The sequence below is a fragment of the Neolamprologus brichardi genome, chromosome 13 (assembly GCF_056152115.1).
Source record: "Neolamprologus brichardi isolate AB-2024 chromosome 13, ASM5615211v1, whole genome shotgun sequence".
NCBI classification, from domain to species: Eukaryota; Metazoa; Chordata; class Actinopteri; order Cichliformes; family Cichlidae; genus Neolamprologus; species Neolamprologus brichardi.
In genome coordinates, this window is record NC_142116.1 from 9,842,359 (window position 1) to 9,867,246 (window position 24,888).

A 24,888-nucleotide genomic window follows, 5' to 3' on the forward strand; every position below is an offset into this window, starting at 1 on the left:
TGAGAGTCATCAATAAAACATGGTGGAGGCTCTGTCATGGTTTGGGGTTTTCAGCCAGTGCTGGAGATTTTCTCAAAACTGGAATTAACAAAGAAAAGTACTGGCACAGTTTGATTCAGCATGTAATACACCTTGTGGATCTGATTGGCAACAGCTTCATTTTTCAACATGACAATAATAAACATAAAACTCAGTTTTGAATTTATGTCTGCATGTTTTAATATATTGTAGCACCTATTTTTCACAGCACAGAAAAAAGAAATGACTCAGAGTGACTCAGACTTTTTTGTACTACAATTTTTTTTGTATTTACATAGATACTACAAATAATTCAATAGCACGCAGGTTCTAATTGTAGACTAGAATTACACGTATTAGAAATACTTATTTCTGTACTCACTTGAGGTGGTTAAACAACAGAATTTAAGTCACAACACAAAATAATTGTAAGCTGTGGACAATTCTGATTCATGTTTTATTTTCAACAGGGAGAAGTGCCAGTCCAACACTGGTTCCTCAATCACCTTCATCGCTGTATAATAATCTTACATAATACAAACTAAACTCAATAAAGAATCCAAAAACCTAAGGACAAACAAAAAACTTAAAACTTAGACATTTTTGGTATTCTGACTAATAAGTCTTAACTAGATAACAAAATGTCCATTCAGCATGCATTTCTGCACATGCATTTCTCAGAGAGACATAGATACTCACTGATCAAACCCTGATTGTTGAACACTTTAGGAATTGTTGCCTAAAGGAAAACTGACCTCTCATCTGGGGAGTCCACATGGAACGTCCTCTCGATGACCGTGGTCCACTGGAGGCAGCGTATGATGAAGGTGTTTGGCTTCGGCCTCTCTGTCTTCATCAGCTGACATTCTAATAAATAAATAAATAAATAAATAAATAAATAAAAGAAAGAAAGAAAGAAAAGAAAGAAAATGGGCACCCAGAGGGAAAGTGATTTCTTCACTGTACGATGACTGCAATCACTTTGCACTCAAGAAAAACAAATAAGCAGAAACAAACTCAGATGAGGTCAGAGCACTTCTAACTCTACCAGAAATATATTAAGATGTAGTGACTTCAGGTCAAAGTTACTTATGACTTATGACAAGTTAAAAATATGCACGTGTAGCATGTTGGCCATTGGATTTTCCAGGGTATTTTTTTTCTACACTTGTGCCTAGGCAGTTGTTATTAGCAACATCTGTGTTTTTCCCTTAAAGCCCTCTGCTGTTAAAAAGGCCTAGTCCTTGCCACAGTGACACTAGAATTCATTTAGCTAGAAAAACAAACAACATGTAACAAATCACCCTTAACATTATCATTAAGAAAACATGCACTTTGTATTTTAATTTGTTGATTTAAAAAAACGGCAACTTCAGCAACCAATGACTGTGCCAAGGGATATTATGTACGTACGTCACATACGCATCTGGTGACTATCAGAACAGACGCATTTCTATGAAAATAGGCAATACAGCAGTCCATTACTGCGCAAAAGCATACTACAGTACACAAAAGCAGAAACGTACACACACATAGCCAGATGGGGCTGTGAGTTTGCTGTGTGAAAGAATGCATCTTCATTGCCCTTTTGCAGTCTCTCTGGTTTTTGGAGACGAGAACTGATGTAAAAGAGCCTAATGAGTCACCTTTTGTCCTCTCGTCTCCCCCACTTGCTCTACATATGTGATCCTCCATCTCTCTCTCGCTTTCTCTCTCTCCTGTTTTCTCCTCCCCTCTGTCCTCTTGTCTCCTGTCATTCTCCGCTCACCTTCTCTCCCTCGCTCATCTCTCCCTTCCCCTCCTTATAATGCTATCTGTTTAACTGTGGCACAGCACAGCATGTCATGGCTCTGCCTAAATATAGACAGGAAGGTTAATGACAAGACCACAGTGCTTCGATGTAAACACACACAAAACTACACACACAAAGAAGCTACAACCTGACTTATGAATACAGCCTGCAGTGTTGCCTGAAAACAATGTTATGCTATGGTTGATGCCAAAAAACACTCACACCCACAAACACACACATACACACGTAAAAGTAAAGTTTGAATGAAATTGGGTTGTTTGCCACAGCAGGCAATTGTGAAAACTGTGTAGCAGTTTTAGTGTGTGTGTGCGCGCAGGACAGGCATGTATGTATGAGTCCCTCTGCAGGGAACAGGCCTGTACCATCTCTGTTCCATCTGACCACTTCTGTTGTTCACGCACGCAAACACACACGCACAACCACGCAAAAACAAACAAACACATACACGCACACACTCACATACACACACACACACCACCTGGCCTCCCAGCTTTGGGCAACAGATGTGGCAATGCCAGTGCTGTGCCAAGCAGCCAGGGCCGGATGTATGGCCTGGCTTGTCCTCCTCACAAACTCTTTTCTCTCCCCTTTTTCCTCATTCTCCAGTCCTGTCTTCGTCTCCTCCTCCCTGTCTGTTCGGTGCTGATGATCCTCCTCTCTCCCGGTCCCTCCGTCCTTCTCTTCCTCCACCCTAATCATCCTTCCATCTCTGCCCTTCCCTCTTCCTCCTCTCTCCTCTGCCACCTCTGATCAGCTACCATCGCTCATTCCCTGTACTTGTCCTCCCTTCCGGACTCCTATCTTTCTTTCTCCACCTCCATTGTTCGATGTACCATTTTTTATCATTTTCTCTGAGGTATCAGCTTGTATTCTATCATACATCATATTTTCTGTTTTGGCTCTCGTCTCACACATATTCTCTGCTTCTCTGCAGATATTTCACATACCCTGCAGGTGCCATTTGATTTAAAAGAATAAACATATTCGCCTCATCTATGTTATTTTGAAATCTGAGATATTGTGCAGCAATACAGTGTTAATTGGAAATAGATGCTAATAATTTTGGTGGCATCTGCATCAGGCCTTGTGCCAAGAGGGCAAACACCCTCATAGTAACAATCAGATTATGTATAAACATGAACTAGAGTAAACAACTAGATAATACATACTCATTTATTCATTAACAGACAGCTGCTGTGTGTTACACTGTATTTTTTATAAAACAACAAAATTATCTGGTTCATTTTCCAAAATTAAACAAGGTTATCTGCTCCTTTATCTCATTTCAGCTTGAATGGTAGTCCTAGTGGTACTCCCCCAAAAAAATCAGGTTTACTGCCTCCACATGTGCCCTCAGGCAGTTCAAGATCCCTGCCTAGTTGCACAACTTACTTCTCGAGGACTTTTATTACACACATTCTTTAATACTGACAGAGATATAACTGTCTTCTCAACCCGCCTCCCTCACTTGTAGGCTGATGTTCACTTGGACAGATGGTAATGATTTTGTTTTCTTCCGTTTCAGTCTTTCATTTTATCCGCTATAAGGCACTTTCAAACATTATCTTTACTATGATCTGACTGATATCTTTAATCAACGTTACATGAAAAAGTATTTTACTGCATTTCCACTAAGCCCAGCTAAGTCCACTTTTATTCTCATTTCCCAGACTTAACGTCTTTAATCTATGTGTAGTATAAAGTAACCTTAACTTGAGAAAATTCGATATTTTTAAAAACAGAAAGGTGCCTCGTTAGTTAATAGAAACTCAGTTCTGTCTTATAAGCAGTTGGAGGCAATACTGATGGTTATTAAAAGTTCATCAAGTGCTGAGTTGTCCTAAAGCAAGACCGTGACTCAGTACCACCTGCAGAGATTCTTCATTGAACTGAAATGTTCCCTTCACAGATCAATTACAGGAGGTGTTACCATATCATTACTTAATTATGAGCCTCCAGAGAAGTATGCAGGGTACTTTGGTAATGTACGTAGAGGAAAGATGCAGGTTCCTGGCTACTAGTCTTCCCATATACCCTGCTTACAGTTTAACATCTTTAAGGTGCTGACATGATTTGTCAACTGAATGTTGAGAGTCAAACATAAAGATGTAATCTACATGCTGCATCCCTCTGACAGAAATCTGTGGATCATCATTTTCTCACTTGCCTTTAATGTTCCTGTCTGTATACAATGTAAAAATTCATGTACACAAAATTTTAGAGCACAGTGTCAAGAGTCTATAATGGCATATGTTGTAGGTAACATACTTGCTACTGAGAAGTTATTTAAGGGGTAGGGCAGGTCGGCATCCTGAGGTTTCTCTTTGTAGCCGATGAAAGAGCCGTCTGTCTTCAGCAGGAAGTAGCGCGGTCGCCAGTTCTTTATGTATTCACCTGAAAGAAAGATGAACACAAAAAGAAAGAAAATGTAGGAGTTAAATATCTTCAATAAATATTTGGTGCACACACAGGTAAATTCAGATCAGATTCAGAGGAAAGAGTGATGCTGATGGAATAGTTCATTCAGGGGTTGTGATGATTACTATAATCATCATGATATATGGACAGTCGCATTAAGTGCAACAATAATAATGCTAAGGATTTTAAATACAGATTTTATTCCCTGGACAGTTAGGAGCCTGTCTGCTCAACTCTCATCTGTCCAAAAGATGTCACACACACACACATATACACTCTGCAGTGTTACACAAACACGCACTTACACACAGCATCTCTATGGCTCCCACAGCGCTTGCCAGATTCAGATCGGATTATCATGTAAAAAATGACAAAAACATGTTTACCAGCGCAGAACTCAAACTATCCATGCCAGAAACATCATCGGGCTGATACATGGGCAGGTGTTGAGGTGACGACCCCTCTACCAAATACTCACACGCGGACACACAACGCACACAAATCTACAAAAACCACTGGTCACTAGAAGCCAAGGAAGAAGAGACGGATCAGATGAAACAAGATTACATGAGATAAGATTGCTTATCGAGAATAACCCTTCCTAGACTGCAGAGACAAATATAAACATCTGCTGAGCAGCTGGTGGCAGAGTTTTACCCAACTGGCTGGCACAGACTGACGCAAAGGTGGCACCACAGCTTTATCAGATGACCCGCTGCAGGATTACATGAGTGTCAAGCACTTCCACACCACAGAGGCGGATAACACTTACTGGAAAACAGCATGGATACACACATGGATTAAAGTGCACACGTGTGCAGATTCACACAAAGTTGGACGAGTAGAATGAGTGCACATACAGGGTGAGATGGAAGCTGTGTAAACGTCTCAGTTTGTCATTTTAAGCAGCTGAAACCTCAGCCCCTTTAAATAAACTAGCCAATGTTTGACACGTGCATACTTCGCACACTTTTAACACACCTTTTCCACATAATATGTGCAGAAATGCTCACAGCTGACATACAAAGCTCAGTAACAGTTTTGATCACCTTGTTTCAGCTAATTCGCTGGGAGACGAGAACACGGAGAGCTTATATATGTGTGTGTGTTCTATTTGCGACATCCATTTAAAGCGGAAATGACAGCAGGCCGTGCTCGTTAACACATCGCAGAAAAACACCTGCTCCACCGAAGGAACCATGCGACTGCGGGCCCTGCCGGTACCTCTGGGCGCTGATGGTGGTAGAGGTGCATGTGTGTATTTGTGTGTGTGGCGCAGAATGGAGTGATTGCAACTGATCTGAACCACCACACACAGACAGACAGACACATAAAATGTTTGTGGGTGCCAGTGCGTCATCAGGGCTACCAAATCACACCTCTCCTCTCCTCTCCTCTCCTAGTCTCTATTCTTCTCTTTTTCACAAATCCACCCACTCTCTCCTCCTTTCCTATTTCCTTCTCCTGTTCTTTCAGAAACAAAGCATATTCTTTGGATCACTTGCTACTGATAAACAGAGTGCTGCAAGAGGGGCTGAATGGGAGGGGTGGAGAGAGGCATAAGGAAGATGAAAGAAAAAATATTAAAGAAAGCATTCCAAAAAATATGGGGGGAGAGGGGGGTAGATTATAAACAAGCAAAAAAAAAAAAATACAGAATCTCTCATTATTCTGACCAAACAAACAGATAATCGGGCATAAAAAAAGATAATAAATATTTAATGAGGTTCACAGTTAATCAATTCAGCATTTTGTTATACTTTGTGGGTTTTGGTTCCCTGAAGCAGGAATGAATGTTTCTTTCATTGCTACTTTGTGAATAAATGTAAGTGGAAAATCACTAGACTTTTTAAACAACGTGTGCTTTATAAAGTCCAGAAAAAATTATCTAAGGCAATAAAAGCCCTGTGATAAATACTGAAGGTTATAATGTTCAGTGCTTGTGAACACCGTGTCTGGAAAACATCATGATGAGATATTCTCTTCTGTAGCTGAGTTAAGCTCCTTTAGATTTGCATCAGAGAAAGTGTATTAATGCTCTATTTATTGAAAGTTTAATTCCAAGGTTAGATTATGATTTAATTATTAGATATTAATCAGTAGATAGAAGTTAATGATTAATGATTGAAAGAAACTTAAAGTGAAACTAAGTAACTTAAAAGTGGATTAAGAAAGAGATGGATGGACTTTGAAAAGATGAAGATGAAGTAAAAATGAAACTAAATACAGATGTTCAGTGTTTTTAGAGATTGAACATGTCATGATCCAACTTTATGGAAGCCAGAACGAGCCCACCCAAAGGTCCAATCCAATTGGATGGCTTTGCACAGTGTAAAAACTGAAGGAGGGTTTAGGATATCTATTTTTTCAATGAAATGCACAGGAGCACCAATGCCAGAATTACTATACAGAAGTGAAAATATCAGGAAAATTGTGTTTTTCATATAATGTATGTACAATATTATGCAGGTGTCCTATTGGCCCGGCCATCCTGATAGTACTGCAGGCAGTGTAAAATCAACTGTGGTCCACAGCATAAAATGTTTGCACTAAACTAAACTCTACAGTACTACTGAAAATATTTAATCGCTCTGTGCACATTTAGTATGTAATGTTGTTTTATTGCTGAAGCTAACCTAATGCAACCTTGTAGTAATGTTACTAAACTACTCAGCAAGCCTCCCAAGATTTCTGTATCAATAAAATATAATGCTCATATTTTAGATAAACCATTGTGTCAGTGATCTAAAAATACATTTTATTGGAGAGGTTTACAATTAAGTAAACAGGGTAATCATTTTTGGTTTTACCATGACATCTTCATATGGGTATCAAGAATCAAAATGACATTCCTACACATCACGCAAACTGAGTTTGGCAGTGCACATGTAAATTATTATTGTGCAACTGTGTTCAGCTCTTATAGATATGCATCAGACATTAAAAATGAATGAATATAAGATCCATGGTGGAAAGTTGATAGAAATGAGCAGTTTTGGAGGTTTATCTGTTCCAGCTGTGAGCTCAGAGAGGAATGAAAATGGAAACTGATCATCTGGAAAAAAGAAACTCTGCTTAACTTCAAACTGGATTGAAAAAGAGATGGATTGACTGTCAAAATGGATGAAGATAAAGAGAAAGTTAAACTGATAAAACTATTATAAACTGGCAGCGACGGCTGGCCTGCCGGTCCAAGTCCAGTCATTTCTATGAGTCAGTTTCTAGATGAGGTGTCCAACCAATGGAAGCCTGTGGTTGGCCACTTCATCCCTCAGCTGTCCAGTACAACTGAAAACATTTAAGCGATCCTTCTGGCCAGGCCTAGACAGCGTGTACGTGAGTGTGTGAGTGTGTGAGTCTGTGAGTGTGTTTTTCTGTGTGTACATGTCCACTGGGGGGCGGGGGAGGGGGCAGCCAGGGGTGGCACAGACGGAGAGAGAGGAGATGGACAGTTGTCCGCACGCGCCGTTCCAAACAAACACAAGCACACGCGCATGCACATACACGCACACACAGACTAAAACAATTCTGCTCTGACCGATCCAATTCTCTGTATGATCCAATGCTGTTCTGTCAAGCTATCCCGTCTTGGCCCTGCCTGTAATGAGTCCAGCGAGCTCTCCCACTCTGGACAGCTTGTCTGGGGAGCCACATGTCTCTAGCTTGGACTGCTGGAGAAAACAGAACAGCCGGTCTCCTTCCCACACCATCTCTCTCGGACTCCTCACTTCAGTTTCATTTAGTTTTCTGCACAACTTTACTTTTCCCTTAAGGCCAATTAGTAAATACTACAGTACACAGTGCTTAAAACAACAGGAGTCTCTTGTTTCTTGTTAGAACGACAGGGTATCAGTAAAACAGGAGAACGTGGGAGATCTGAAGGATCGAAGGAACAGAAGATGTTTAGGAGAATAGGATACACCATTCTGAAGTGTATTCAAATTGCTTCAAAAAGACGACAAAATATAGACTTCAGCAGGAGATGTAAAGTGCTCTTTTCCACATAATTAGAAATGAGCGGTTGCATATTCATACATTCCTCTCTGTTCCGTTTTCTATAACTATTAGGAAAATATTAAATAAAAGTGTAACACTGACTCACAAAGGTCAACATGACATAAAAATCAAGCTAGACTTTTTAAAAGTAATTTTTCCAATTTATAGGAGAAATAAATCTCATTGGCACCTCCTCCAGTTGCAGCTTGTGGATTTAGCAGAAAGAAGTAGAGATGAATCAGCTGTGACTGTGTCCGTTCCAAGCTTTCTGATTGGACAATTACAACAATGCGCTCGCTAACTGTCACTCAATTAGCGGACTGATTAACTATTCATTTCGGGGCGGAGGAAAAAAGAGGAGAGAATCAGTGAGGGAAATGCAGAGAGAATAAATGGGGAGACAGGTACAAATGACGAGGCTGAAATTCAGCCAGCAAAACAGGAATGAGACACACAAACTTGCACAAACTTCTTTAGTCTCTCCCCATCTCTTTGTTTCGCACTGACTCCTTAAGGACATCGGTATACCTCTGCTCTCCTGATTTAACCACATTTTAGCTGAGAACACGACAGACGAAAATCAGGAAAAGCTTTGATGACAATTAAATAAATAAGTCCATAACTATGTGAGCTCACCAGCCATTTGTTAATCAACCCAAACAGGGATTTAATTTAATGCTTTGGCCGAGGCTAGAGCTGATATGCAGATGGTGCAGAGACGGGGCTGTGTGACTGGCACTCTGGGAGCTGGAGAGGTGGTGGGTGGTGGTATATAGAGGTAGGGAAAGGCGGGGATGAGGGTGGAGGGAAATTTCTGCCACGTTCCAGCACATACACAGCAGCTCACCAGCAGAAAGAAAAACGTCTGGCCACATAACACCACACACACTCACTTCCATATAACAGGGTTTGCTTGCAATCAGATTTACTGCTGTTTTGTATTTCTTTAAATTCGTTTTTTCATGTATTTTATGCCTTGAATGTTTGCTTTCAATCCTAGTTAGTTTCTGTTAGTTTCCAGAGCAGATTTAGTTGAGCTTTTATTAGTCTTTTTATTTATTATTGTGACATTCCAGTTACTCAACATCTGCACCAGGACAATCTGCTGACAAAATGTGACCATAACAGCAAAGGCTAAAAATTTAAATCTCTGCATTTTTATTTTAGTTTAGTTTTATCTATTATTTCTTTTAGTAAATCTTTTTTTTCCCCACAAATTTGTTTTTAGAATTTGATTTAGTGTTTAATAACATTGGTTGTAACAAAAAAAAAACAAAAAAAAAAAAACAAAATATGGTAACTGCTTTCCAACTGTCTTGGCTATTTTTGTTTGGATGTGAAAGGACGTGCATTAAAGCAAAAAATTATCTCATGTTTAAAAAGCATTGAAAAATCAAAATATTATGCAGTTGAGCTACAGTAGATGGGCACGAATTACTGTTTTTTAGGGGTTTAACGAACCATTGTGAAACAAAAGCAGAACACAGTCAAACTGGTAGGTGGGCTTTTAGCTGACCTCTTTATTGACAAAAGTCAACATACATCACAAGACACTGTGTGAAGGAGTTTTAATGTGCAAATCTAAAGCAGGTACAAAAGGCATTAACAGATCGTGTGGAGGACGAAGAGGGACACCTAACTGGTTTCTGATGTTTAGGGAAGGTAACAGTGTAGTGACTGCACAGAGAGCACGGAGAATACGGGGAACTGGGAGAACTGTGCTGAAAGATGCTTCGATATGACTATATCTTTCTGAGAGTTTGTCCAGTATATGCAGCTGCAGAGGACATTTACTGTCATTCTCACTGGTTCAAAAGAGCGCAAACTTTTTGCATTATCTGGAGAGTCTACTCCATCAGCCATGTGAGCATTTATTAGGAAATATCTCTATGCGTGACCTCAACCCCAGCAATTCTAACTCCAGTCTGCTCAGACTTCTTAAGGCGAGTCCAGACTCTTCAAAGCCAATCTACTTAGTGTGCATTAGTCTCATTACCACGTTACCAGCGTGTGCATGACTGCTTTAAATACAGTGAGAGCATAAAACTTATGCTACGTGCTCCCTGTAAAACTGAGATGGCATTTTTCCTGCTTGTGCTGTGTTTAAACATTTAGTGCTAGAGTAATTGTAGAAGCTTATAGCGCTGTCCGTGGGGCGTTGCTACACGGAGCCACAACAGTGTAATGATGAAGAGGATGTCATGGTGAAGAGTGAGGGGAAAACACTGAGCAAGATACTGAGTGAGAGTGAGACAAGGCTCAGTGTGTGTGTGGTTGAAGCTATGACAGTGACAGAAAGCTGGGACAGGGCAGGGCAGCCACAGGGTGACCAGATTGAGTGTAAACCCATGGGAGTATGTCCATCCCTTGGGGGCCAAGGAGATTTTACCCAGCCAGCTGCACACAGCCAGAGCCTCCTGGTAAGCTGTGCTGGGTGCACTTAGACACACACTCACACATGCATGCGGCATGCCCTGGTGCCCCTCTGCTCCCCCAGCTGGTACAGAAGGAGGTACACTCATGGACTCATGCACACACACATACACACTGGCAGCATACACATTCAATTGCAATACAAGGAATACAACATCTCTTTTGGGTAAACATTACTACAGAATTGAACTTTTTTTTTTTTTTCCTCAACTTATTTCTTCTGCTTAAAAAAAGAAAATTCTTCTCTTTTTATGATATAATCTCCTGCAGTACCACTACAGTCCAGTAGATGGTGTTGGCTCCCTGAAGCATGGTGGCCACTGCTGCTGTGCTGGAAAGTGACTGACAAACATGGTTCAGCCAAGATGCTGCTCATTCTAATCCCCCTAAGAGCGCAGTTGTTAGTGTGTGTGTGCTAGTGTGTGTGTTTGAACAGTATATATATATAAGATGGCAGTTCCGTGTTTGTATGTCAATTGATGTCAGTTTGACCATTTCTCCAGTTCAGTCAACTTCAATATGATATACATTTTAACGTCATAAGAAAAAAAGTGTCATATCATGATATCATTGCTATAGCAACAATATTTACATTCCCTAATGCACGAAACAATGAGACCAGTCCAGACATGTCCGACAGCCAGAGCCGCATGTCGCCCTCCAACAATAGTGGTAAAGGTGGAAACAACAAACTTGTTTTAGCACAAAACCAAAACAAAATGCACACATCATACAATTCAACCAGGCTAGGAAGGCACGCAAGGAGATAAGCAGAAGGTGATGTATGGCCCAAAAGTAAACAAATATTCAATGGCTAGAGCACATGCTAGTTAGACTCCATATAACAGGAAAACGGGAACAGCAAACAGTGGATGGAAATTACTGATGTGGTTAAATATTGTGCGGCCAAGTATATGGTGCCAACTCATATGATAAAAAAGGAGTGCTTTAAGCAGCACCCAGGTTAAAGCATCCCAAGCATAAAATATTTTTGAATTTCAGTTTTATTATGTGACTGCATTGTGTAGGGTCTGTCACCCACTCCTACAGCAAATCTTTTCTTTGTAAAAGACAGAGAACAGATATGTAACACACACAAAAATGCCCACAGAAGCTAATGAACTTTAGAAAGTGTGAAGAGTTTTCTGACTTAATGGTGTCATTCAAAGTGTTTTGCGATTCCCCATCTGCCCAGCTTCTGTTTTCAGAAATCAGTCCTGTGAAGAAGTATTATTAGGGGCATGAGACACACCTGGGCCCAGAATGACCTCCTGTCCAGTAAATGAAGCCTGGTTCAGTACAAATTCTTCTCCTTACACATTACAGAGGCTTCTTTTTACAGTTTCAGCTACAAATAAAACACATCTCTACTTGAACCTGACTGGTGCTCACCTTTAGGGACTGGAGTACATAAAAAAATTAACTCATTTGACAGCAATTTACATTAACCTACCCATCAGATTGAATTGCTTATTAACTGAAGGTGCCAAAATACTGATCCAGGCAGTCCAAGCCCACTTTAACCCCTGCTCTTGAGATATTCTCGAGGCATTAAATTGATGTATGCCAATTACTGCAACACGTGATAATGATATTTAAAGTTGATAACAGAAAAAACTCATGCTAAATTTTTTTTAAAGTAATTTAAATGCATTTTTCCGTCCTTAAAACTTTACGTGACTCAAAGGTAAGTTAAGTTTGAAATTTCTATCCAAATACACCAATTTACTTTGAGGGCCTGTAAGTCAGAAAAGTGTCATAGTTTGAAGGTACAAAACAAAAACAAACAAGTTAATACTAATATATCTGCAATAGGCCAACATCAGCCAAAAGCAGGAAATCAATACATAAGATGACAATTTTTTATTTATCAGAAAAATATTATACTATTTTTTGCAGACTTTCCCTAAAATTGTTACATTTTTTAAAATTCATAGTTTGTTTGTCAATGCATAAGTAAGATTTAGATATGTAAGATATGCAAATATTGATGCTGATAGAATCATTAACCAGACAATCCAGGTTTAAATCTGTAAATTCTGTCAACAATATTCAAAACAGCTCAGTCAGATGGTGTCCCCCCCCCCCCCCCCCCCCCAATACATTTTTATATATAACCATCCACCCCCACACGCACAACTACCCAGGCAGCATGTCACTGAAAAGACAAAGGCTGATGTGTTTGTATGTCTTCTCGCACATCAAGAAGGTAAAAATACAATCTGAGCTAACCAGAAAAAAATCCTTTGCATTCAAACACCCGATAACATTAGGAATGACATGCTGCCTGTGTTCAGAAAGAGGTGGATCCAATGAGATTAGGAAAGGCACACACACAGCCAATAAGCAGGCTAATCATATTGTACTGATTGCTGGTATATTGCTCCTCTTTTTCTCTCCTTGAGGCATTGTGTGTTAGCACCCTGGATTTCTTTATTTTTGTATGACTGGCAATTACATTTAATGCAGTAATTAAATGCTGTATAGATATTTCTCATTTGCTTTTAATAGAAATATCATTTAAATCTTTAGCAGGTCTAAATATATTTTTAAATTGTTTCAAAAAAGGCAATTTACTTCCCTCAACTATTACTTTCAGTTAGTTCATGCCTGAGAGGCACTGTTTACAAATGAAAATCATCATAACAACACCAAAGTTATCAGTTGTTTCCTGATGACTAGTCTGGTTCTGCTGCAATACACTAATGTCCCTTCTTGACATTTCTCTGTTTATCTGGGTTAAATGTTCAAATGCGGTTTAAGGTTTTAAAAAGCTAAGTTAGAAAGATTTTACTTGTTAGTCTGGAGCAAAAGGAGGAACAAAAACAAGCCAAGTCAACTTTACTTACAGAGCATTTTAAAAACAGCTAGCACTGACCAAAGTGCTGAACATAAAATACGATAATAGTAAACAAAAAACAATACCAGTATGGGCTCACAATTTTACAACGGGTTGCATTCCCCCCATTCAGTATTTGCTATATTCATACTGTGCATTAACACTTAGAAGTGCATAGCTTTGAGGGTTCCCATTTAAATCTGACATTCATATTCAAATTATTATCCTGTTTCTTTGCCTCATTGGATATAAAACTATCCAATCAGGGGAACAGAGTAACACAACTGGACCAATCATTCAGTGAGAATAGCTTGCCATCAGAAATAGAAGGGGAGGGTCAGGAGATAGACACAGCTGTCTAACTATTGCCCACAACAGACTCAAGGGGGGTGTGGATGTGCGTGTGTGTGTGTGTGCGTGTGGTGGTGAAGCCCAACCCTGTCCAGTTAAGCAGTGGTGAACAGGTGCAAAGCTTTGTGCATGGATGTGTGTGTGTAAATCACCATTATTCCAGAGTGGCTGGCCCTGTATTATTAATTCAGAAATACTGGGCTGGGGCTAAGGGCGGCAGCTGGCATTATGTGTGCATGTGAGTGTTTGTGTGGCCAACATAAGACCCCCTCCCTGATCATTTGTGAAGCCCCTATGCTCTTCTAGATCAACAGAGAAGCACTGTGCCATTTGTCTCCTTGAATGCCTGTAAACTTTATACACACCACCACACATACACACTCTACTCTGCAACCACAAATACACACTCATGCACGCATACACACTAGAGCACAATAGCTCAGCCCCACAGGCAAGAGTAAACAATCAAGTACTATACCCCAAGTATTGTCAAGAGCACCGCCTCCCCTGCACCCGTACTCCCCCCAACACACACCAGCCCAGCCGCGCCTCATTCAAAGGGTCCATTCATGTGCTGCACTGAAGGGCCGACAGTAAGTGCTCTCCACCTCACTAACTGCTGCTCTCTGCTCTCCTCTCCGTCCTGCCTGTTTACCTGTCTGTCTCTCCACCTGCCTCAGTGTGTGCCCATCTGTCTATTACGGTGAATTCACTGTGGGCATATTTAGAGCAGCTCATTCACACACTTTTTATTATTTTCTCACTAAACTTTGTTCTTGCAACTCAGAAATTGTGATGCCAATAAATAACCAGAGAAAAGAGACTTTATTTAATTTTTTATGTGATGAAGTACATAAGTAATATAGTTGTTTTTATCTGAATTCAAGGATAATGGATATAGAGGGATGTGACAGACTGCAGTTCATAAAGCTTTTAAAATGTAACACTTATTCAATTCCCTCACAATTACTCACTCCTCGTCGTCTGAATGAAAATCATATTTGTTTTGGTTCACCTGCAACTAAAACTTCCCGATGTCTCATAAAGACACCACAACTCAGTTCAATAAAAGACTTGAGCGTAAGCCTTAAAAAATATTTTCAGGGTCTTGTGGAAACAGTAGCGCCCCAGTTGTGCCCACAACAAGAGACTTGTGCTTTCACAGGTAAGGGTGAAAGCAAAGTAAAGCTGTCTATAATTCTGTTAGAGACCAAAAGCACAAGACCTCAGATACCAGAATGAGCTTCCATTGGTAGGGGCTCACCCTATGTTCTGCGCATGACAATGGTAAGCATAAACTAGGTGTCTATTTTTGGTTGGACATGGTTTGGGCATTTAAAACCAGATGTAGACCCCTAGGCAGGCCAAGGATGCTGAAGAAATTACTTCACCTCTGCATTCCCATCCTCGGGAGGTCTGGGCATCTCTCCTTAGACTGCTGCCCCCATGACTCAACCTGGGTGATTAATGAATGGATGCCTAGATGGATGGATTGTTTATTTAAGATTTGGCAGTGTAAATTCAGGAAGTATTACAGACTTTGGACAAACAAATCACAGTGTGATTGCAATTAGTTACCGCTTGCCTGTCTGTCACACTTTGAGGTGGCAGACAGTATATCACTTTAACTACAGCAAACACTTTTCTCTCTGTCCCTGGGAGCTGGTGCTTGTCATTTTGTAACGCCTTTCTGTCTAAGAGGCTGTTTTTGACAACTTGTCCACCTCAGCTGGCCAGCATCAGGCACTTAGGCCTCTAACACAGTTAAAAAGAAACAAAGATGGCTATATGTGTGTCATCTATGCTGTAATCAGTTTTAGCTGATTACTAATGAAAATTAATCCTTTAATTTTCATTTAACTCAAAGTATTCATATTAAGTATTAAATCTGCTACTTGCACTTCCTGAAAATTACAAACAAGATTAAAAAATACATATGCCAGACTAAAATCAAACCAAAGTTTTCACACGCAGTTATGTTAAAATTCATGCACTACAATGGGGAAATGGGGAAAAGTTCCCAGTCAGTAACAGCTAACGACTGTAATTGCAAAAGAAAAAGCTTCCAAACAAGTGATCAATCAAAAAGTGAAGGCAACAAATCATTATATATGTCACTCCCCTAACAGTAAAGAGGAAATGATAGATGACTGAAGTATAGAAAAACTCCAATATACAGACAAAGAACACCAGCTAACAAGCAGTGTGATTTATCTGACTTTAAAATATTTCTTGAGGTTTATAGTTGCACCAACTTGTTCAACTGTTTGCTCTCCGTGTCAAATGGCTCATCTGTTTCTCCACAGAGTATTTCACCAACAAAGACATACGCCCAGTGAAACAAAAAGTTGGTGAAGGGAGATAAAATCGCATTATTGGTTAAATACTTAAGAATATTTGTGAACTTGCCAGTCTAGTCCTGAACTACTTAATAAGCAGGCAATGTCCCAGGCCTATTCCAGCTCAAAATATTTTGTGGAAACACTCAAACCACGGAGCAATATCTGAATATGGCAGATGTTCGTCATCTTTTCTTCTCAGTTCTCCCCCTCCACCTCCTCTCATACAGCAGTCTGCTGTTGAACCTCATGTTCCAGCCGCTATGCTGTGAGACATCTGCACCTCACTCACTGTTTCTTTCTTTCCTTTCTGTCTCATCTTTCCTGTCTATGCAAACACACACACACACATACACACACAAAGACAGAATTCTTTGCTTGATGACAGATGGCAAGTCAACAATTGTACAGCGTCAGTCTCTCAAAACACAGACACACACACCACATGTACACACAAACACAGAAACAAACACCACCTCCTTGTCCTCCTGTCCCTTTGTGTCCAATCCCTTGTCAAATGCCTTGATTTGTTTCTTACAGCTGAGAGTATGCATTAGTCTGTGTGTATGTGTGTGTGTGTTTCTTTACCTTGGTATATTAAGCAGTAGTTTAATGAGAGCATGGTGAAGAGCGGGTCCCAGCCAGTGGACCATATGGGGGCCATTTAGCCCCCTCAGAACATTGAGCCAAGCCTTGCTGACATGATTACCACTGCTGTCCACTGCTCTACACTAGTGTCAGATTGGGAATGGGGAATTTTATCATGGACAGCTAATTAATGACTGGAGATTGGCAACCATAGATGGAGGAGTCTGAGGGAGGATGAAAAAATGTTGTCACTGTTTGGTGTCGTCTTCTTCTGTTTTTAGTCAGGCCAAATAACCAAGATTCTGTGAAACATGTGTATACCAATAAGAAAAATGCATGCAAACAAACATGTACACGTGCAGTAAAAAAAAAAACATGGTCACATTTTATGCATTTTCTCTGGTCTGCATGCACTGTACACCTTTATACCTTTATTAATGCATGTATTTATTCATGTGTCACATTTTCAGCGTGTCTGTGTGGCACAGCAGGCTGAAGCTAGTGGCTCTGTTAATCCCGTCAGGGACAGATTACAGGTGGGAAGTTATAAATAGACTGACTGACCCTTTAACCATGATCACTGTAACATCAACATGCAGCTCAACTATTAAGTCAGGCATAACAGGAGCAAACTCAAATCAAACCTACTAAAGACAGTTTTAAAAAAAAGTGTTTTGTGCAGTAATCAATCATTCTTCTACATGAGCTTAAAGACAACCTCAGATGTAGTGGTATGTCTTGGCTTCACATACAAGCAGAGGTCTTCACACATGCACTACAACCCTCTGAGGATTTTAGATCTTACCCCACAGAGGTGTATGCGAGAACCCAAATCCACAAAGTTGGATCGGACAATAAAAACTCTGCCCTGCCAGCTCACTAGTACTGCACAAACTGTGATCCTAGACCGTGTGAGAAGAGTGAATTTAAGCAAGCGACTACATATCCTACGTGCTGATTCCTGCACACTCCATCCAGGCATAACTTACTCCTAAACCAACCCAATAGCAGTCACACAGTCAGATTCAGAAATGCTAAATAAAAATTTTAAAAAGGGGTTCCGATAACCACAAAAACCTCCTTCCTGGCTTCTGTAACAGACGATGCTCTGTGGAGCTCATGCTCGGACTTAAAAATGAGGCAACAAAGAGCTCTGTGCTACAAATTGAAGAGAAATGCATCAAGGATGCTGTCCAGTTGCTTTGAGCAAACAGATGTACACCACTGTCGACCATTTTGGTTCTGCTGAAAACACCTTTGTTGTGTTATACACCTGATTTATTCTTGCTGCACCCAAATCAACTGCAACATCCATTTTTTCCCCAAACAGGGGATAAAGCATTTCTTAATTCATCCTTATCTTATTTGAAACTTCAGCATGTGAAAAAAAAATCATACAAGAATAAAATCATCACAGAGAAAAAACTGGGCACCAAAAACAGTTTCTAGGGAAATTTTCAGCATGGACATACTAAATAATACACACACTGTTACTGGAGCAGTAATCATTTTGTCAGCTGTGGTAAGCAACAGCCTGGCTAGTGTCGTCCTGTTGTCAGTGTGAAAGGCAGTTCTAAGACATACGATCAGACTGTGCTGTTCTATTATTTAAAAAGGCACAAACAGACAGTATATCTGATTATCTGTAGTACTCGATACTGGAGAGAAAAACTAGTTTGAAATGGAGCTGTACAAGGTCTCATTACAGCATTTTATTAAATACAGTAGACTCTATTATTTTTCTCTAGTATTTGAAACCAGAAAGAAGTTTTAATATCATATCAAGCTATGGATTAAAATTTTGTCAAAACTGGAAAAGAAAAAAAAAAAAAAGGGCACATAAAAAGCCAAAACAGTCTCACTCTGGGGTAATACTTCTGCCAGCTACTGTAACACTTACATTCGCTGCTAGCGACTAGGAACTAATCTGTTGGCCCAAATCAGCCAAACCAACCCCCACTGTAACCTGCCTTCTCTAATCAACCCAAAGCCTGCTCCCACCAGCTCTCAATAACCTCAAGATGTTAAACCACACACTACCCTATTAGTCTAATCTGTGTTAGCACATTTAAACATAGATTCTGGTTTCCACTTAAACTCAAATTGCTTTGTCAAGTGAGGACAGTGCAGCTGCTGTCAACAGATCTTATTAAACTAAAGACACATCTACAGGCTCCCTTTGGAACAAGGGAAAATACTTGTGGAGGAACCTGAGGCGTGTAGGAAATCTAGGATTCATAAAGGTTTTTTCCCTTTAAAAAAAAAAAAAAACATTGTCTGGGCTAAATTTGAAAAACGAATCAAGCATTGGCAACAATATTCAACAATAGCCTTACTGGTACAAGTGGCATAAACCATGTTGTTAAAGATATCCATCATATAACATCTGTTAGTTGTTGGATTTGTGTTGCGTGACCATGAAAATGTCTAACAAGCTTGAGTCACATTCTTATATATACACAGTAGCACCTTTATATGAATGAATTATTAATTTATATATGTATTAAATTCTAACATTGATAACAAACTGCATAATGTGTTTAATTATTAGCAGCAGATGACAGACAATATGTTTAGCTGAGGGTGCTTCTGATCACACTTATTACTAATCAAGTAAAAGGAGTGATAATGTAAGCAAAGTGCATTAAGCAAAATTTGGATTCTGACAATGATTTTCGGGGTAGTGATAAATAATAACTAACAATAACCTTGTGAAGTGTACATGTGTGAATATATGTGCATCCACTTACAGTGTGATCAAATGTTTGAGGTCAGCATTTTGATGATCCTGAGCTGCAAACTAATCCCATTATTCAACCTCTCCTCCTTTACTCCCCGCTCGCTTCCTCTGTCCAAGCTGTTCATCTGCAGTGATCAGCACTCCATTCATTGATTCACTCATTCATTTATCCAAGACTGCCTAACTCTACATTAATTCATTCACACACTCATCCATTACTCCAGGAGTGTCCTTGTGCATGGCTTTTATAGGGATGCTTCAGCCGATCTTACTGAGCTGACAGTTATATTGCTTCAAGCCATTGAGCTCACAACTCGCAAAATTTATCCATGGTTGTGCTGAGGCAGTGTAACGCTAACACAGACATAATCCAAAAACCAAAAAACATATATTCCAGCTAAACACAAAGTTATCTGTGTGTGTTATCCATCTACATTTTGTGTCCACAAGTGCTAGCTGCAGGACTTTTTAGTTCCCAAGTTGGCTTTCTCTGTTCCATATTGGCTCTACCTGTCACAAACTGTCTCTCTGCTGTTCGTCTGTAGGCTCTGCAGACTAGTCTGTCTGCACTGTGCTGTCAGTCTGTCTGACTGCCTGGCTGTCTGCCATTCTCTGCAGTGTAGAGTGAGTCATTCTCAGGACAATGGAGACAGTTTGTAAAGCCACACTGGAGCGTACACTTCCTCCGGATGTGCAAGAGGATGCCATTCATAACAAAGCCTTCACTGTCTGTGTGTCTACTATTGGCCTGTAGAATAAGTTTGAGAAAAAGAGGGGATGAATAGTGGTACATGGAAATGAGAGAGAAGAGAAGAGAAGAGAAGAGAAGAGAAGAGAAGAGAAGAGAAGAGAAGAGAAGAGAAGAGAAGAGAAGAGAAGAGAGAAAGGCGACACAGCAGACAGTAGCGGAGGCAGCAGCGGCTGGTGATTGATATCAGAGATCTGGCACTGCCACCTGATCCAGCCAGCCTCCCTCCAGCATCACTGAACTCACTGAACTCACTGAGCCAAGATGGCTGCCTCACTGCACTGCACCCAATGAACCCCACAGCGGCCCAATGTATACAGTATAGCACGTACAGTTCCCAGAGGGATTAATTTTAAGAGACTGTACAAGAGGAAAGAGTGCAGAAAGGACAGGTGTGCTGTTCCTTATTGCAGCTCAGTGTCTCATAAGAGAGTGGCGAGATGCAGACAGGTTGCGTGAAAAACCTTAATGTGAAACTGCACGAGTATGTACAACATCCTCTTGATTCTATCAACAAAGAATTATTGATCCTGACCACTTTGTAGCACGTCTGTAACAAGACACACTCCACTTTGACATAGTTTAGAGATCAGTAGCTTTGAGGAAGGCCACTTCACTGGGGACAGATAAATGGATTTTCATAAAGAGACACATTGAATATCTAATGCAGCTACTTCCTGGGTCCTGTATTATGTCATTTCCAAACAAACGATGGAAAGATACAGGCAACATGAGCAGCATGAGCAGAGCTAAAGATACAAATGAAGTTATGAAGAACAAACATTTTTGTGAATGTGTAGGATGCTGCAATGTAATTTAATTCCTTTTATAATATAATATCATAACCAATACACATTCGAGACCATATGTCCGAGCCTGTAGCCTCGTTTGACCTCTTGATTTTTCCCTCCATTACGCAGTCAAAGAAATCAATAATTTCCACTACAAAATTATTGAACTCAGAGAGGAAGAACAAAGAGAAGTGTTCCTTCCTGTGGTGATGATTCATATATTATTAAGATGACTGCATTTGAGAATACATGGATGTGTATTTGTAGTATAATTTCTAGTTTCTTACAGCTTATGGGAATAGAAGTGATATGCAAAGAGGTATTTGAACTGAACTAGCCTGATGCCCTTTTTATATTTTTAAATCCTAGCAGAAATACAAGATTTATACTTTTAAATGAAGCTGAGTGAAATTTAAAGAAGGAAACATATTGTTTTATTAGCAAAAACTGCAGCATATATTTACAGTATATTGTGTGTCCCTTCTGACTTCAACAGTTAGTTTTCATAGCATTTTCTTTAAACATTTTTTCTAAATGCGTCTATATTCTTTAAGTTTCATGTAAAAATAAGTTGTTTGAAAAAAACCTGTATCTCTTGGGAGATAAATAATGATCAAACAAGTCTGCAAGAAGCCTAACTCTACTTTGATATCGTTTTGAGATTATCAGCTTTACAGAAGAGCACTTCACATGGGACAAAGTGTCAAAGAAAAGACAATGCTTTTCACCCTGTCCTCTCTCCTTCGGTGTTTCTCCTCCCTCCTAGCCATCTGTTGTGCTGACTGCTGTGTGGGCTGATGCTGATGGAGGTAACATTATCCACAACTACTGTGTGACCTCTGTGGCCTCATATAGGTTGTCAGAAAGTAAAGTCCCAGCTTTGGCAGAAAAGAACAGGGGTATACTTCAAGATTTAGATATTAAAGCTAAACTAAAACACCTCTGTTAGGCCTTTAAATGTTGATTTTTACCCACAGATAATCAACACAATACAGTGTCCTTCCAAGGTTACACTTACACCTATTTTCAGAAATTAATAATTTATTTAGATATTTTTTAAAATTTATAGTTGTTTTAATTCCATAATGATTTTGGTTTACTTCTCCATCTGTTCCTTTTATGATGCATTGTGTGGCAGCTTACGGGATTTATCCACTGTTTTTTTACTTCCATTGATAAAGACATAATGCAGCCAAATGCACTCCCCACTCTGATTCAATGAAAGGAGGAAGGAAATCATCATTGTGGTAGTGAGCGAGTAAGCATTCAAAGGCTCGGTCATCTAAGGACATGGTGCACTCTGTTTTTGTAGAGGTAAAGCTCTTGATGCTTATCTCTGGGTTGCAAGATTACAAAGATAATTCATCTTAACTTTGCGTAACTTTATGCTTTTATTACATTTGCATTTCATTACGCTTTATTTTATGCGATCTCTTGTGCATTTCTTTCATGTCTTATGGATCTTTTACTCAGTGTTTATGAAACACTTTGTATTTCAAATTGGTCTCATTGTTTGAAGTAGAAAGGCAATACGGAAAGTAAGGATGCATCCTGAAGCTCCGATATAGTTACAGTACAGGTTGGTGCAGTTGGGCATACATATACAGATATAAGCTACAGAAATAAGTGTATACAGACACCAACTTGTCAAATAAACTCACAGGTACACATAGTCCCTTCGAAGTCCATGAGCAAGAAGTCATGACCGTCACTGATACTTTGAAGGGTAAATGCTTTCTCTTAATCAATCATTTCTAATTTATAAGCAGAGGAAAGAGTAGCATAAAACAATAAATATAAATCAGACATTTCTTATCATTGTTATCTTTTAGCTAATCTGGTTAAATTAAAAGAAGACAAAACTGTCCATTTTATTTATCCGATGGACATACATATCTACAACTTTAGAACAGTTATATCATCAGCAAATGTACAAACAGTCTTTATAAAGCTCTTTTATATCTGAACCAAGCCTGAGCTATCAGCAATCAGACCAAATAAAACAACAACCAAAATATTCAACCAACCTGCTTATTATTAAAAGAAAAAAAAAATTCTGTACGCAAGCAGAGTTTTTCCAACTAATTAATATCAAGTTGTTTTTGATAGCAAGATTTCACCATATTGGAACCACATACTTAACAGCTGCTGTAGACCTGAACTGAGAGAATAAAATTAAACTAAAATGATCAATTACAAGATTACCAAAAATACAACCTGAATTATGGAATACACAAACAAGACTGAATTAGTAACAGGAAGACAAACACATCAGTACTCATCTAAGCAGAAACTATACACAAACCCAGCAGTTATTTAGGTATTGCTCTCATACTGACTAGAACAAAAACAGGAAAACTGTTTTTACAATTTTTTTAACTAGAGGTTTTCAAAGGCACTTAAGAGCCTCATTCCTTTATACAGAGAGATTCTAAAACTCCAGAGGTTCAGTGTTTTAGTCTGTGTGTCTACTGTCACTGTGACTCAGTTCAAAACAAAAAGACGTTAGACGAGTTAGAAAGTACAGGCTCTTCCAGACAGTGAGAGCACAACTGAATGCAATCATATTAGCACAAAGCTTTGTGTATGTGGAAGTTTAACTTTCTGTGTTGGCCTATCTTGCCATTTTATTTCAGCATAAAGCTGTTTAATGACTAAGACTGCAGTGTCTGCTGTATCACGACCTGGACAGTGAGTCAGCACCCTGACCTTGCTTCGCTCCACACACAAACGCAGAGAAAGATTTAGCATATGATGCAGACAAACATTCATATTCCTGACACAAACAAACACCCCTTCTTCCCTCCCTAACCTCTATCTCTCTCTCCCTCTCACTGCAAGCACTAGTATTGCTGCGTCGTGACTGGGGGCGATGTGTTCCTCTTAATATGCACAGACGACTGTCTGAGAATCATACTGGCATGTTGGCGTATATTGACATATTTGCCCCTCTTTTTTACTAATACAGATTGTTTTTGAGTGTCTGACACAGTGAGAGAGCGATAATCCAGTCCATGTAGTAGGAGCAGCATATACTCCTGCTGTGCTGTAGGCTGAGCCTACAATACCCAGAAACCTGCTGTCTGTTATGTACCCATGTCACTTCCTGTTCAAGAGTTTCTGTTACACATTCCTAAAACAGCATCACAGTCAAGAGGATGCTGCTCATTGGCCTAAAAGACTGGAAATCCCCTTGTTCTACCCCTGAAGCACTCCTTCTAAAAGACATTCACATACACTTAGTCTTATCCCTCAAGCAGACACACAACCCCATGAAATTGTGGTTTAGGAGAAAAACAAAAAAAAAAGTCCTGAAGTGTCTACCAGTCAGTGATGCATTCATCACAGAGCTACTCTATAGCACTTTCTTGGCCAATTCTGTCCAGTCTGGCCTTGCTACAAATGCCTTCTTTTGTGTTGTGACTACCACTGAGTGAGCATAAGCTCTGAATGTTTGAGGACAGGGAAGTACTATTTTTTGCCACATGTTCTTCAGCTATTGCAAAATTTTCCCATTTCTCATTCATTTTGCTGTAAACAGGATGTGCTGTCAGTGAACCCCCCCACCACACACACACACACACACACACACCCTGACTCCACCCCAACTATCCCCTCAACCCCACATCATATGACTCCCAATAACACCACTCTATGAACTTAAAACTTCTGTTTTCAATAACACCGCAGAGAGACAGAAGTAACTGGATTTCAAACAAGCAGAGACACTGGCATTAAAAAAAAACAAAAAACAGAAAAAGAACACTACACACCAGCCCAGTAGATGTTGTTAAGTGGACACATATATACACTT

General features: G+C 39.7%; 1 protein-coding gene across 2 annotated transcripts in view; it reads right to left on the bottom strand.

The window, feature by feature from the left end:
* Positions 1–24,888, bottom strand: part of akt3a (AKT serine/threonine kinase 3a) — a 55,387-nt gene that overhangs the window by 21,684 nt on the left and 8,815 nt on the right. For both annotated transcript variants that reach the window (XM_006783639.3, XM_006783640.3), the window contains exons 3-4: positions 4,100–4,225; positions 774–885 (exon numbers count right to left, since the gene is read on the bottom strand). In XM_006783639.3, coding sequence (XP_006783702.1) covers positions 774–885; positions 4,100–4,225 — 238 coding nt within the window. The remainder of the gene's footprint in view (positions 1–773; positions 886–4,099; positions 4,226–24,888) is intronic.